At 39.4% G+C, this 16,752-nt stretch overlaps 1 protein-coding gene across 1 annotated transcript in view; it reads right to left on the reverse strand.

The window, feature by feature from the left end:
* Window positions 1-16,752, reverse strand: part of SV2C (synaptic vesicle glycoprotein 2C) — a 247,578-nt gene that overhangs the window by 185,302 nt on the left and 45,524 nt on the right. The window contains exon 2 of the mRNA XM_004058659.5: window positions 12,913-13,593. Within this exon, the coding sequence (XP_004058707.1) occupies window positions 12,913-13,492 (580 nt within the window). The 5' untranslated portion in view covers window positions 13,493-13,593. The remainder of the gene's footprint in view (window positions 1-12,912; window positions 13,594-16,752) is intronic.

The raw sequence follows: 16,752 nt of genomic DNA on the forward strand, positions 1-16,752 counted from the left end.
CTTCTCTGAAGAACAACAACAAAATCTTAGTCTCTTAGAAGAAAGGTATGTTCCAGTACCTACTTTGAAGTAAGTACCTTATTGACATCCCATACTAAGTAGAGCAGCATCTGACTTTAACATCTTACCTCCCTAACCTCACAAAGTGCACACCAAACATTAAGCAGCCCCTTTAACTTCCACTCTAGGAGCTTGCTCTTCTGCTATGTACCTAAACAGAATTGCTCTCCCAAGAACTCCTGGAGAGGGCAGCTATGGTGATGCAAATTGCATGGGCCCCTCCCAGTATGGAGGTAATCTTCCCCACAAAATCCCTGGTGGCTGTAGCTTAGTTCTGCTCTGTGTGAGCTCTTCTCTTGGGCCTGGGCCTCAGCTAGAGAAGATGGTCCATTCTCTCCAATTCTATTATTCTGGGTCATTAACATGCAGTGTACTTATAAACTCAAAATTCCCTCATTTCTCAGAATTTCCCAAATATTTTAAGTTAATTAGACACATGATTTGCTAAAAAAAACAAAAAACAAAAAAAAAAACCTCCTATTAATCTGACTGTACTTAAAATCCAGAACTGTAACTGCTTACATGAATATTTACTGAATTATATTTGCACTTTAGTTACATTTTCCCTTTGAACGGTTCTCGTCTTCTGAATATTCTGCATCTGCCCTCAGTTCTTGGAAGGGTAAGGTCATGGTTTCTTACATCCCTTCTCCTTTTGTATCTCCTCAGGTTCCCCACTGTCTAAAGCTGATCATCAAGTAACAGAGCCTCCTGGCACAGAAGACACTTCTACATGAATCGGGAAAAGGCAGATTCATCTGGGTGGATGAATTACGTAAAGGAGCTCCTTCAAGGAAGAGGAATTAGCAAAGATCATCCTTTCCTCCAGATAAATAAAAGCAGCCCTAAACCAAGATGAATGGTGAGTGAAAGGGCTGGATTCCAACCCCACCCCTTCCACAAACCCAGGTCCTTTCGTGCAGGTCACAACCTGCACAATTTTACATGGCAGCCCCACAAGGTAAGTTGGATCTGGAAAGTGCTTTTGTTAGGGTTTTCAGCAGTTTCTCAGCTTTCAGCTTCACTGTTTCCAGGCTCGGTCTTTACAGTGAAAAAATAAATTTTATTGCAGAAATAAGCAATATTCCAATATTGATAAATAGCTCTTCATTCCCAAATGCATAGGAACACTGCATTTTTTTAATTGTATAAAACACACAGAACATAAAATTTATTGTCTTACTATGATGTGATGTTGAGTACATTCACATTTTTGCGTAACCACCACCACCAACTGAGATTGTGCACTTTTTGGATGAAGAAAATCCCAGTCTGAAAATTAGGCACATCAAGTTTTTATTCCTACCTCACTGGTAATGGCATGTGCCTCTATGTGAATCATTTCCTCTTTATTTGACTTCAGTTTTTCTCTTCTTCAAATTTAGGGTTTTTGATTCTGTGAGCACTAAATCACCTTTCCTCTCTAAGCTCTCCAACTCCAAGAATGGCTCAGTTGATGACCAGCTTGATTTTCTAACATATTCGTTAGTTTGAAAAAATTCAAGACCATTGTCAAGATCAGTAGAAGATCCTCGATGTTAAAACCACAATCCTAGAAGATGTAGAACCACTACCAGGAAGGCAGAAAGCCAGCACAAGAGACAACTCTTCTGTTTCCCCCACACCGAACTCCAATCTCCACTGCTGTTGTGGTAATACCACCACCAGAGCCTGAGTCCTGGATCCTATTGCTTCCTGGGGGTCAGGTAGAAATATGTATTTGAGAGGCCTCGTCTGGAGTGTGGTAAGGCACATGTTTTAAGGAATGCCTGGGAAGCACTGCTCACATTTTGTGGACAGAGGCCACAGCTAGTAAACATCCTGCAATGTGTGAGACAGTGTCACACAGCACAGACCTGTCCCTGTTACTAGGGCTCCTGTTGAGAAATGCTAACATAGAGTTGGACATGGGAGAATGAACTCATTTCTGGGGTAAGGGATTAAGGGCTACTTCATTGTTTGGAGGGTAAGTACCTAAGATGGGACACCTTTATCATCTCTCTGTGTCTCATCTTCTGACCACTAATGTTTTCCCCTGGGCACACTAATGCCTTTTCATCAACATCATTGCAACCAATTTCCTTAAGAAAAAATTGAAGAGGCCAGCCAGGCGCGGTGGCTCACACCTGTAATCCCAGCCCTTTGGGAGGCCAACGCAGGTGGATCATGAGGTCAGGATATCGAGACCATCCTGGCCAACATGGTGAAACCCCATTCTACTAAAAATACAAAAATTAGCTGGGTGTGGTGGCAGGTGCCTGTAACCCCAGCTACTTGGGAGGCTGAGGCAGAAGAATTGCTTGAACCAGGGAGTCAGAGGTTGCAGTAGTGAGCCGAGATTGCACTATTGCACTCTAGCCTGGCAACAGAGCAAGACTCCGTCTCAAAAAAAAAAAAAAAAAAAAAAGGAAAAGAAAAAGTTGAAGAGATACCGTATTTGGAGAATATGCAAAGGACTTCCTAGTCAGCCTTGACTGTTCCCTGGGCCTGTGTTGTCTGGCATTTCCAACATTATTGAATATTTGCCATATTATTTTCTTCTTTCAGTATTACTTATGTTAATGTTTTTAAAAAAGAAATTAAAATATCATATACTCATTAGTAACTTTCACTCCTGCTTTGGGGAAAACATGCCAACTAAATATCCCAAACAAAAGAGTAATTTTAATAATGACATTAATTGGAGCATTATTTTCATATAACAAGCAAAGAACTGGATACATTCAAATGCTCAGTAACAGATGGCTAAGCAAGGGACTGGAACAGTGAATTATGAATGACCATATACTCACTGATGCCCACAACACACTGTGTTGATTCTCCAAAATCTTTATGTGACATAATGTGAAGTTAGCAAAGATGAACTAATCTGTATTTACATAATTGCAGTTATGATTATAAGCACATTAAACAGAATCAAGACAGAGAGATGTGAAAATAATTTAAAGATCATTAAATTCTATTTTTAAGCAAATTCCTCACAGTAAAAAAATTTTTAATTGGAAAAACTCATTGTTTCCTCATCATTTTCAATTTGATTAGAGACCTCAATTTTGAAATTAAAGGTAAGAACTACACTCATTTACTTCTTTTACTTTTTCTCTCACAATCTTACAGGCCAAAAAGAAATTTCTAAATTTAGGGTAAAAATGTTGGTTTGCAAATATGTGTGTTAGAAATACTTAATCAGTAATTTATCAGACTAATTCATTAAGATGAATGTGATGAACAGTTTCTTACACTGAAGTGTTCAGCAGGAAGCTCAGGCCATTTAAAGGCCCTTGCTCTTGTTTATGTGAGAATACTTGGATGTTAGATTTCACATGAAAGGGTGCAACTGCATACTGATAATCTGAAATCAAACCTATGAGTCTGTATTATTATATTTGGCTTGATCCAATTGTTAGATAATTAACAATTCAACTGCCTTATTTATTTTTAATTTTTTAATATTTTAAATTTTACTTTTTTTTTTTTTTTTTTTGAGATGGACTTTTGCTCTGTCACCCAGGCTGGAGTGCAGTGGCACGATCTTGGCTCACTGCAGCCTCCACCTCCCAGGTTCAAGCCATTCTCCTGCCTCAGCCTCCTGAGTAGCTGGGACTACAGGCACATACCACCACGCCTGGCTGATTTTTGTATTTTTAGTAGAGATGGGGTTTCACCATGTTGGCCAGGCTGGTCTTGAGCTCCTGACCTCAAGTGATCCACCTGCCTTGGCCTCCCAAAGGGCTGGGATTACAGGTGTGAGCCACCGTGCCTGGCTTCAATTGCCTTATTTAAAGTGAAGTCCACATGAACAAATTCTCCAACCTGAAAATACATCGGCAAGTTCTCCAGTGACTTTAGGTAGAGTCTCAGACTGGATCAGTGTATGTAAGGCCAGTGCTCTCAGTGTTAGTGAGGATTCCTATCAGAATCCTCATCCTAGAGTGTTCTAGGATATAGGGATACAATAATTCAGAGTGTAGAAATAGAGAAATCTGCCTTCAGGTTCAGAGCTGTATTATGGAAAACCCTCAGTGACCCTCAGGGTGGCAGAAGGATATTTTCCTATCAAATTCTCGCCGTCTTAGAATGCTACTTATTGGTAAGTTTCAGGAATGAGGCAGAGAGTTTCTGTTCATTTCCTGTCCTGTGAAAGTGAACCCGACTTTTTGGATGGAAGAGTCTTTTCAGGCTGCTCAGTCCACCTCCACTCGGATGTCAGAAGCCTCTCTCCTCCCAGGAGAATTTGAAAGGCAAGAGGAAATAAGATCCAGGACCATAATGGCGATAAATTATTGAATCTTCTCTTCCGATTTTGCAATAATGAATCCAAATAAGATTTTGCTAGTGTTGGTAGACAGGATGTGCTCTATGAGCCAATAACTTTTTAATTCCAATTAGGATCACTGTGATGCCTGAGAGGCTAAACAGAGACAGAGGGCGCATACACAACAAAGAATAAAGTTCCATGAGAGGTACCCACATAGATGCTGAGGACAAAGAGATCAGGCAGGGTATAGAGCTGCTGATCCTAAAGTCTGCAGTGTACACTTGTAGGGAAAAAAAGTTATGGGTCTTAAAATTTAGGCCACACTCAGATGCCAAATCATCACAAATTTGGAATAAAGCTAAGAGAGGAAAAACTCTGTGTCCCTCTATGTCATCAGCTTGGATATGCTGGTCTACCTGGCAGCACTGAGCAGGGGTTAGACACACTCTAAAAAGATTGGTTCAACGCACTGTGAACCAGTCACTGCACTCCACCTGCAGTCTAGTGGAAAATAAGAGTCTATGAAACTAGCAAAGGGGAATCTTAGAAACTTGAAGCTGTTGTTTTCAGACCCAGCTATCTCTCAATAAAGCAGCTAGAAATCCCAACAGAATATTTATTCTTTTGTTAATCCCTAAAGGAATAAGGGTTCAGGTCATATCTATCCAGCTCTTCTCTCAAAGAAACTACCCTTCCTAGAAGTGTCAAACAAAGCAAAGGGGCATGGGAGGAATGAATTCTGTATATTTCAAGGAATTCCAGCATCCAAGTAAAAACTACAGAAAGAGAAGCTGAAAACATGCTCAAGATCTACCAGAGATATTTTCTGTTTTATTACTATTATGTTTCTAGAGTCTAAATAGTGCTTGTCACATAGTAGATGCTCAATAAATTTTGGTTGAGTGAACACTCTAGCTATCAATGGAAGATACAGGAATGCCAAGTAGTCTGACTTGGTACAGTTGATAGGAAAGTTTTAAGTAAAACAAAAACAGCTACTCCATTTCTATCCAAAAATATATCCCAGATTTGTAAATATCTATTTTTATTCTAGAATTATTTAGAAATATTTTAAAAACTTTCAAGAGCTTCTAAAAATGGAAAAAAGTCAAGTAAAATTCCAGTTATATGTAAAAGTATTGTCTTTTTAATGCTTTGATATTATTGGTCTAGCTCTGTTTTCGTCCAATATACCAATTGACTCTAGCTAATATTGCAGATGTTTTGAAGAAAACCTAGTATCTATGAAGTTGGAATATTTCTCCAGGAAACTAGGTGAACACCCAAGTAGGTCTCCCAGGATGCAAGACTGGTTTGGACCTCAGTCTTATATGTTCAGAAACCCGATATGTCAGCACACTAAAGACAGATCTATCTCTTAGAAGCAGTCTTCCAATGGTCAACCTCACCACGACTGATAGAAAAAAAGCAGAATGCCAGTTGGCCAATTAAAATGAAAAACAGGACTCCCAAGAAAACTGGCATTCTTTGGCCCGCATATTTCTGATGGGCAAGCTCTAGAGAAAGCTGAATTTGAAATCCTTAAGCTGCTTTGGAACATGTAATGAGAATGAGAGGTCTTAGCTACAGCATTCGTGTCTTCACAAATTCCAGGCCAAGGATGTCTAATGCATCTTTCCCTACAATAGAGATACATGTGGCCCCTAGATAGATAGGCTAAATCTTTAGGTCAGGGCACCTCAACCCTGAGCACTATTTGGAAGGGCACTGCCAACATCTGCATCTATGACTTTCTCTTTGGTATTCCTCCTCTACTGAGTTTCAATTCTAAATAATACATTCTTTTTTTTTTGAGATGGAGTCTCGCTCCATCGCCCAGGCTGGAGTGCAGTGGCACGATCTCAGCTCACTGCAACCTCCGCCTCCCGGGTTCATGCCATTCTCCTGCCTCAGCCTCCCGAGTAGCTGGGACTACAGGCACCTGCTACCACACCCGACTAATTTTTTTGTATTTTTAGTAGAGATGGGGTTTCACTGTGTTAGCCACGATGGTCTAAATCTCCTGACCTCGTGATCTGCCTGCCTCAGCCTCCCAAAGTGCTGGGATTACAGGCGTGAGCCGCTGTGCCCGGCCCAAAATAGTACATTCTTATTTTAGATATGTTCATATCTTGAGTTAGTTCTCAAAGTGTTAAAGATCTCAGAGACTGTCATTCATTCATTCAACAAATATTTGTTGAGATCCTGTTATCTACCACACACTGATCTGGGCAGGAGGATACAGTAGGGAACAACGGACAAAATCCCTGGTTCCCATGAGGCTTACATTCCCTTTCTTTATTTTTTCTGTCACTGCCTCTGTAAGATAACTTTGCACTATGGGCTAATTTGATAGGTTAATTCTCTGAGGCAATCAAATTTCTTATTTGTGACCATATATTTGCCATTATGTACTGTTTATAATTACAAAAAACAGGTGATATCTTCTATTAAGGTTTTTGAAAAGCTCAACAGGTGATTACTCTGTTGGACTTCACATGCAAAAAGTGAATTTCCAGATCATCTTTATCTTGCTTGACATACCAGAGTGGTGTATTTTCACCAAGAATGGAGAGCCTTGTGTTCTTCTCAGGGTTATCCCCATTGAAAGTGCTTTAAATGAAAATGTGAGGGAACTGGAAAGGAACATAGGACTAAGAGTTGGTATATGTGTTCCAGAGTCTGCCTCAGCTAATACCCAGCTACAGATCAGGCAAGCCAACCGAGCTCTCTAGGTCTCCTATCTTCATCTTTAAAATGACAGGGTTTGCCTAAATCACGAAGGAAACAACAGCTGGGAAATATTATGATTCCCGCTGGTAATAGGAGCCAAACCTTATTCATCTCAATCTTTCTTTCAGAGCCTTGGGCCATGCCCCACACATCCTGGCTACTTCATAACACCACTTCATCAAACACTGAACCTGTAACACTAGTGTGACAGCTGAAGTCACTGATATTCCAGATAAGATATGAAAATTTTTTTGTTGTTTAGCTATGGAATCCTTTCCTCACCTAAATGGATGAATCTGAGTCTGCTCTGATGAAGAAGAGGAAAGGGATGCCAGAAGGGGTCCTGTCAACCCTCCTCCCCACTCCCACTCCAGCTTCAAAGAGGGCTCTGTAGAACAAGCACATCTAATTGGCATGTCTAGAGAAGCACATAGACCAAATTTTAAACATGGCCACTGGTTCTGAAGGGAAACAGGAGATTTAAGAGGATTGTAACATGATTTTTTTAATTAAAAAATATAAAAGTGTCATGCAGAGGAATTTACTTCTGGCTGTTAGTTATTTTGGGGCTGAAAGACTCTCTAACCCCTTGCTAAGCTGTCTGATACCTTCATTAGTCATTGTCCGCCTCCTGTTTAGCTGTGTTCTCTGGTTAAACCTCCCTTTTCAGAATCTCACATCTGCCGTTCTGGTCCTGACCTCTTCTACCTACCAGACTAACACCCTCCAAAATGAACTTCATCAGCCTCCCCATCTGCTCTGCCTCCCCTGTACCTGTCCAATGCCTTGGCTATCATCCTCAACTACCTGCTTATCTTTCTCATTCACCAAATTTTTCCATTTCTCTTCCAGAAATAATTCCGATTCTGACACCTCTGTCACCCTATTAACTGATACAGTTCGGGGTTTCTTCATGTTTTGCCTGGGCTATTGCATTAGCCTCCTAACTGATATTCACACTTCTATTAATTATTATAGCAGCTATCATTTATTAGTGTTTGCTATATATTCAATGCTTTGCTAAGAGTTATACATATATTATCTCATTCAATCCTCCCAATCTAATTGGGTATTCTTATTGCCAACGTACAGCTATGAAAACCGAGGCACAGAGAAATTTAAATTACTTGCAAATGGTCACACAAGTAAGTGGCTTAAAGTCTATTTGACATTTTAAGTCTCTCTCCCATCTCATTCTCTCTCCACACTGCTGCCAGAGGCAGCTTTCTAAAACACAGGTCTAATGATTTCATGATAAAGTCCAAACCCCTATCTTGGCATTAAGGTCTTCACAATATATCCACAATGTGACCTGTCAGCTCCAACACTACTACGCCTACCACAGATAAGTTCACATAATTGCCTACCAAGTCCAGGCTATTGGGCAATTATAACATCTTCCCGAAGTGCCATCCTTCCTTTTATCTGCCCGGTAAACTCTTGTCCAGCTCTCAAAACCCTGTTTATATTTTTTATTTTGAGTTCTGGGATACATGTGCAGAATGTGAAGGTTTGTTACATAGGTATACATGTGCCATGGTTCAAAACCCTGTTTAAATGTCAATTCCTAGATGAGTTTTCATCATTTTCCAAAGGTAAGCCTGGTAGTTCCCTCCTCTGCAATCCTATAGCATTTTATTCAGTATCTTTGTCATAGAAAAAAAAACCATAAAGCACTAAAATTTATCACAAGTGTATTTGTCACATGGTAACAACAACAAAAAAGTTCCTGAATGACACAGATCACAATATACTAATCAGAATATCCTCTCAATGTACTTTGCCAGGTACCTGGCTCAGAGTTGGTACTCAATTAATGCTTATCAAATGAAATGTTCTTGCTGTCTCCATTTTTCTCAACAACATTCATGTTTCTTCCCAAAGCAATCTGGCCCTGTCTCAATTATGCTGCCAAAACTCCTGTCCTGAAAACTACCAATGCATATGGGAATTAGGGGTAGCAGTTGATATTTGCCTTGAAAAGGATAAAAGAAGCACAGGATGTTTCACTATTAATTAGTTCAGGTTTAGTTATAAAAGTACATTTGGGGTTAGAATATGTTGCTTTGCATCTATTTTGTATTAGTCAACACCTGGCTGTGATAACATTTTAGTTCCTAAATATCACTCATCTTTGCAACCCTCAGCAATAAAGCAGTTGAACCAATAATGATCATTTTATCTGCTTCACTGGATGGGTCTTAGGAGGAAATAAGCCAGTGAGTGGGAGGCCAGCCCCTCTGATGCAAGGGAAGAGGTGCCAGCACGCTGCTTGTTCTGCCCTAATGGACCAGAGTCAGGGTAGGGCTGAGCTGAAAATGGTTGCACATCTTTCCTGCCTAGGGGTAATCTTAGAACCATACCTGCCCCCCTCAACAACCACTGAACAGAAGCTAAGTCAGAGGGCTCACTTCCACAGCATCCACTCTGAGTCACAGCAAATGGGAAGGGAGAATGCCTGATGTCCTGGAAAACCCTGCCTTGTGACCAGGGGCTGGAAATCAGGAGGACACATTTTCACTTCATTCAATAAGAAGTCTTAAAAACGTACTAGTCTGGCTCATTGTGTTTATTGTGCTCACTGTGTTCATCTTAAGAGATGTCTGCAGCAGCCAATAACTCTTAATTGCCAGCCTCTACTGCAAGACTGCGGCGCCTGAAAGCTATACATCCCTTCCTTCTTCCAGCAAGTTCCAGACCTCCCCTTTCTCCTGGCTGCTCCTTTCTCTGGCTTCTCCTCTACCTCCTTAATGATTCCTCCTCCACCACCAGCCCCATAAATAGTATTCAGCGGGAAACGATTCTCTCCCTCATTAAAGTCATTGCCAGTGTTGTCTTAAACAAGATGACTTCCAAATCTCTGGGCATTTCAGCTCAAATGGGGAATAGCCCATTGGCACTCCTCTTTGATTGTCCCCAAGGACCTCAAAATGAGAGGGTCTCAAACTAAACATTTTCATCTTTCTCCATCCTGCTAAAATCTATATTCTGCCTTACCTAATTTAATGAACTGCCATTCTTTCATTAATTGGTCCCCTCCTCCCCACTCAAAGCTAATCAATGAGCAAATCCTTGCTGACTCTACCTCTGGAGTAGCTCTGAAATCCATTCCTTCTCTCCACTGCCTTAGTCAGGGCCTTACCCTGTAACATGTTCTCCCTGCTTGAAGTCTCTTTATTTACACTTGTCTTATGGCTACTGACACTTGGTATCTAGACTGGTAATCTACTCATTTGTGATTTCTCCATACTAGACTATAACTTCCTTGGATAGAGAAACCTTGCCTCTCTTTTTTGTCCTACTATCCTTGTGACAATACTGTGCTTTACACACAGTAAGTGCTTAATAAATAGACTTTGGCAATAGAGAACAGATTATCTTAAAGTGACTGCCCTTGTTCTTCCAAAGAGCAGATCATTAGATAATTAAATATTTACTAACTTCTTCTGGCCCAATTAACAATGTTATATATACACACAGACTATATACACAGATACAGGCACACACTGTATGCCCTTAGATACCTTTAAGTCAATCTTTTAGCAAACACAAAGAGAGGCTCAATCTCCCAAATAATTAAAACATAAATTGGGCCGTATTTTTGTTCCTGGTCTTCCGTGAGGAAAATGACACAATGCTTAGTAGCAAATGAGAAATTATTTTGCAAATCTATATCCTCAAAATGCCACCAAACATGGGTCATGCATCCTGCTTTCTTGCATTTTGATCCTATTGCTATGACTTAGTGTGGTAATTATATTACAAAGCTATTATTCGATGAAATGAAAATGGCAAAACAATTTAAATGCTTGTCTAAAAAGACTCTGTTAGAATGCAATTATGAGTGAAATTACAATGGCAAAATAATTGAAATGCAAGTCTGGAAGGCACAGTTATGAAAGCATTAAAATGCTCCTGTTGGGGACTCACAACACTGAGTGAAACTATACACTCCTGGGGACATATTTTTAATTCACTAAAGCAGGCAACATTTATGGGCAGATGAGAATATCTGTGCTCCAATTGTTCTGCAGCATTATCTACACTTCTAAATGCCACCTGGGGGTGGGTAACATCACCAGGGTTTCTGGGTTTGGAGGATAGTTTGATAAGAGAACCATATGTCATACTGTGCTTTCATACAGCACCAGAAAGATAAAGGCATAGGGCAAGTTGGGCTTAGATTTTTCTGTAGTGTTTCCAGTATAAATGGTGGGATCATAACATTAAAATATTTTTTTATTCTAAATTTAAGCTGGCAATTATTAAATATTTGTGTGAGTATATTTCTCAGGGTCTATCTTCTTTACACATTCTGCTGACATATTCCTTTAGCAAAATCTGAATACATATTTTGATGTCTAGGCTTACAGTTGGATATACTTGCTCACCAAAAGAAAAAAAACAAAAATGATATACAGTGCTAGACACAAAACCAGTCTGCTGAGATGATCAATTTGACAAATGACCAAGGACCCTCCTCTGAAGCGTGGTGATGTCTGCATTTGATAGTGGAACACACAAATGAGTGTACCAGCAAAATATGCACAATATGCTCCTGACTCACACCCCTTCAACCTACACAATCTACTTTCATGGATCCATTTATTTTAGCTAAGCATAAAGAAACAAATAGTAGGAGTGGGTCATATAAAAGAAACAAGTGTTAAAGGAATAAAAAAATGTGTATCATTTTCTCATTCATGATTATCTCTCTTGTGTTGTCACAGAACAAATTAGGATATGGCATTTAATTTTAATCACCCAGGAAATTTCTCAGCCTCAATGATAATAACATTACTTAATAAAGTTACTAGTTTTCAAGAATTGTATACTTTTGTTTTTGAAGCTTCAGTTTTAAAGAAGTCCCTTGGAAACATAGATACTAAGTATTCTTTCTTTCATAGACTCTGAAACACATAAAGATTTAATATGCACATAAACGTGTTCTCTGAGGCAGGACTTGCAAAAGCAGTTTGGAAATCCTCCTGATTTTATATACCAAGTGTTTCCTGTGGATCCTTAAACTGCTGAGGGGAGATTTCACTGCATGCTTGCTTCTTACCTACTTATTTTCCCTTGCACAAACTCAAAGAGTGTTAACTATAGCTTTGTAAAAATATAAACCTGAGTCCATGGTAACTTCAAAACAAAAATCAAATCTGCTGTATAGATATTTTATAGAGAGGTTATATTAACACACACATTTAAATATTTATATGATTTAAAATAATATAAAGAAATGAAGTTTTTCTAGTTTGGGCACAAAGTTACACAGCTTGAAAAAGATTAAAAATCACCTATAGAAAATTATATGAATAAGGCTAGTTGAAAATCTAAGTAAACATACACATAGATAATAGAAAAAATTAAAGTTATCAGGGTCCTAAAATATTTAACCTACTGTATTACACATAAAAATTGACATTTGAAATCACAATTATCAGAGTTTTGCAGAACTAATCTCTGTATTTAGAAAAGTGTTAAATATAACAGCATTATTAACTTCCAAGAGAGTAGCTTTGGAATTTAATAAAGGAGAAACCAATGCAACTATGATAAAAATATAAGCTAAAACATACTCTAACTTACTTTGAAATGCATAAAAATAAATTGGGTTGATGGAGAGATGATAAAGAAAATATAGTAAATGTTAACTACAGAATCTAGGTGGTGGGTATACACAGGTGTTCACTGTACAATTATTTTGATTCTTTTGTATGCTTAAAGTTTTTTGTAATAAAAAATTTGTTAGAAAAAATGCAGTACTCTAGATGAAAAGTATTTATTCTCTATGTTGATAACTGTGCTTAACAAATAAGCCAGTTTCAGAGTTGGCCTCACTGACACCACACACTCACCTAGCCATCCAGATCCTGAATTTGGGATGCAGAGGTCTGTCTCAGCACTGGGTAACACGAAGCCAACGACAAACACCTCTACACCGTCTGCCATAAGAGCCATGCCCAGGACGAAGAAAAGGGCCCACTGAAAACGACCATGACCGCATTCTTGAATTATCAGCTCATACTGCTGGGCTAACTCTTCCTCGTCAGCTCTCCTTTCTGATTCCAGCTCCCGCCGGTCCTTGTACTCATCGCCCTTGGGCTGCCCCACTGACACGATGCTGTCCTTCGCTTGGTTCATACTGGGGATGCCCTGATACTCCCCCTCGTAGATCTCATCATCTTCATCATGCCCCTCAGTGGCTTCACTTGAGCCTTCGTCATCGTTGGCCTCCCCATTATAGGTTTCTCCAGCCGGGTAGTAGTCATCATCATCTTCTTCATCTTGGAACCGACTGTAGGACCTCTGGGTGTATTCATCCTGGGCTCGGTCCACAGCTTGATTCACCTTCTTTACTGTTTGTTTCTTCACCTCTCTGGCAATGTCCTTGGCACCCTTCATCAGTGAAGTCCTATCCTTGTAAGAGTCTTCCATCTTATCTCAACTGATGGCCAATGAGAAGATGGGAAATTTTCACAGCCTCCTTTCAGTGGTTCAGCTCTGACAGCATCATCCACTTTGGGTTCAAAATAGAACTGCAAAAGAAGAAATAGAGGAGATTACTTATTATTCCTTTCTATATATATATATTTTTTACCGTCTATTTCTTGACCTCTTTTCAGTGTCCCACAAACTACAACACAGAATTAGTTTTTCCTTTTTTTTTTTTTTTTTGATCTCACTGTATATACATGTACACCCTAGGCTGCTTCTCTGCTTAAGTGTGAGCATCACTTGGAGTATTTAGGGTTTTCGCTGCTATTATTATTGTTTTATTTTAAGGAATTCTATCCCCAGGGTAACAGTACACAGGAATTCCCCTGAGAATAAAACAGAGCATCTTGCATCTTTGAAAGCACGCCCAACACATTTTGAAATGCTACAAGCATATACCTTGATTGAGAAAAATAGTATTGCTCACAGACACGTACAAATATTGCAAAGACAAACCAGAGTATTAGAAGAATCCTACTGGGCCTATTTCCTCACATTGAAAAGCAAGCAGCCCCATATACAATTGCTATCAATCAAACTATAGCTATATTTGTAAAATTGAATTTCTCCCCTACTTAACATTGTGTTTCCTTCCAACAAATGGTAACAGAGACTCACATGGCACCCCAAACTGGCAAGGAGTATATTCCCATAGCATAGTGTCATATCCACAGGATTGTCAGAGTTCATCAAATGATTTTATGGCTGCATTTGATATTGAATTAGAACATATGGCTTGTTTGGTGGGAGTCTGCCCTTTCAGAAACTACCCCCAGGCCTTCAGGGACAGGTAAGCTCCATGCCATGTCCCTTCACAACCCCACTTCTATTTTCTTCATCTCTGGATACCCAGTACGCACACACACTCTCTCTCTCTCCCTCTCTCCCTCTCACATCCTCCCACCTGCCACTCTGGTTAGCTGCTGTTTTGGTAGTAAAGTCTGGACCTTCCAGGACCTGTTATGTGGTTTTCTTTTTCACTGATAGCCCCCTCATGCCTTGGTTCCTTAAATTCAGGCTGACCTCAAGGTAACTTATATTCCATTTGTCCACTCAGCTGCCTCTTCTGGTGGCTCATGTGAGTCACTGACAGGTTCATCCTTGTACAAAGATGATAACAGAGGTTAAAAAAGTCTTTCTCCCCCATCATTAACTCCCCAAGCCTTAAGCTATGGCAGCATTCCAAACTTTGATTTATATAATCATCATTTCTACTTTTTCATTTTGTACCTAGTTTAAAATATTTAAAGTGGCTATTACTAACATACATTTAATTACTCCTCCAAATGCCACAATCAAACCCAGCAATAAAGACAAACAGATGTTTGTTTATAAATGGACCATGCTTCATTCCCACTGAACACCTACAAATGCCCAGTAGGCAAAACAGGAGTATGGCTCTCACAGGCTGCGTTTTGGAAAATGATAAAATGAAATTAAAATAAACATATGATTGCAAGGTTTTTAACCAAATGTTTTAGTGTTTTAGTAAATGATTTTTCTGTTCTCCCCCGGCTCTTTTTTTTTTTTTTTAAGAACTGAGAGGAAGAGAAAGGGAGGAAGAGAGACATAGGAAAATCCATGAGAACAGTAAGAAAAAATGGAAAGGTGGTGAGAAGGGAGGCTGAGGATGCGGTGCTCAGAAACTCAAGAAGTCAGGGAAAAGGGGCAGAGAGGACAATGATGAAATTGAGAGACATTTCCTACTTTAAAAATTAACAGAAAATCAGAATATTTCACACAATAAATAAAATAAACTGCCATCCTATCCATTGAACGGATGACCACATCAGACACTGCATATCAGCTGCTTCCTGTACATAATCAGCTCCAGAAACACCATTAAGTGAGCTCCAAATCCTGGTTAGTTGAAAGCAGAGTCTGAATGACCCTACGGCACTACCCCAGTGCCTTTCATAATGGAAAGCTTCTGCCATAGCTGTTTCCAAGAAATTGTGTATCAACTGACTGCATTTGGCTTTTTTGCTTTTGTCCTCAGCCACAGGTATCCTTACCACATGCTTTACAGGGTTTTCATCCCTAAAGAGGTCCTTGTATAGGAGCCACCTCTGTAAGAGGCAAGAGGTATGATATCTTAAATGTCATAGTTATGACTGGAAAAGTGGACAGTTCTAACCCCCTAAGTAGTCTAAGCACTTGAGCAATGAGAAATAAAATAAAAGAAGAATTTTACAATTAAACATTCCAATTTTGAAAAAATTCTTGCAGAAATCTCAGTTTTAATTCCGGGACAAAACAAAGCATGTGTACATATAAGTTCTATTTTTGTCTTTCAAGATTTCTCATCCCCCAAATCGAAGCTCAGGTAAGTTCCTTGAGGGAAGAGACTTGTTCTTTAGTTTGTAGTCTTACTAAAGCAAAGAAGATTTTTCTGTGCTCTTTCATAAACAAGAAATATGAATACTTATTCAAAAATGCTATATAAAATTAGATGTTTGTAGATATTGCCATTGGGGTTAGCTGGTGAAGGGTACAGGGGTCTCTCTGAATCATTCCTTACAACTGCATGTGAATCTACAGTGATTTCAAAATACGGAGTTAAACCAAAACCCCAAGTTTGTACTATCCTTATAAAGCCATCTTGGAATATGTGCAGGATGATTGGCTGGGGGCAGATTGTTCAGGGGCAGAGTTATAATTCTATGGCTATTATCTCCCTCTGGTAAATGGAAAAATGTAAAGAGCTTGGCTCATTCCAGATATTGCTAGGAAAATGGCAGATTTGTATCTACATGGGAAGGTTATGCTTGAATTAAAGCAGCACTTCTCAAGGGTGGGGCTTACACACCAGGTGTGGCCTATAAGAAGGTCCGCAAGCAGCTGTTTATAGCATCATCAATATTTTCTTTTGTTTCTCGAATCGATTATGGAGTTATGCCACATAATATACGTCCGACTTTGTTTCAATGAAAAACAAAACAAAACAAACCACCTTGATTTGGTGCTTACTATATGTGAGGCATTGTGCTAAAAACTTCCTGTACATCGTTTTATTCTTTTATTTAATCTTTACTTCAATCCTACAAAATAGACATTATAGTCTTCCATTTTACAGATGAAAAATTAAGGCTTAGAGAGATTAGCCCAGAGTCACAGAGCTTGTTAGAGGAGATGCCGGACTCAAGCTCAAATGTGTCTGACCCCAAAGCCTTACCCCTTATCTTCATCTGCCTCACCCA

Source organism: Gorilla gorilla, chromosome 19 (genome assembly GCF_029281585.2).
Source record: "Gorilla gorilla gorilla isolate KB3781 chromosome 19, NHGRI_mGorGor1-v2.1_pri, whole genome shotgun sequence".
In the NCBI taxonomy this organism is placed as follows: domain Eukaryota; kingdom Metazoa; phylum Chordata; class Mammalia; order Primates; family Hominidae; genus Gorilla; species Gorilla gorilla.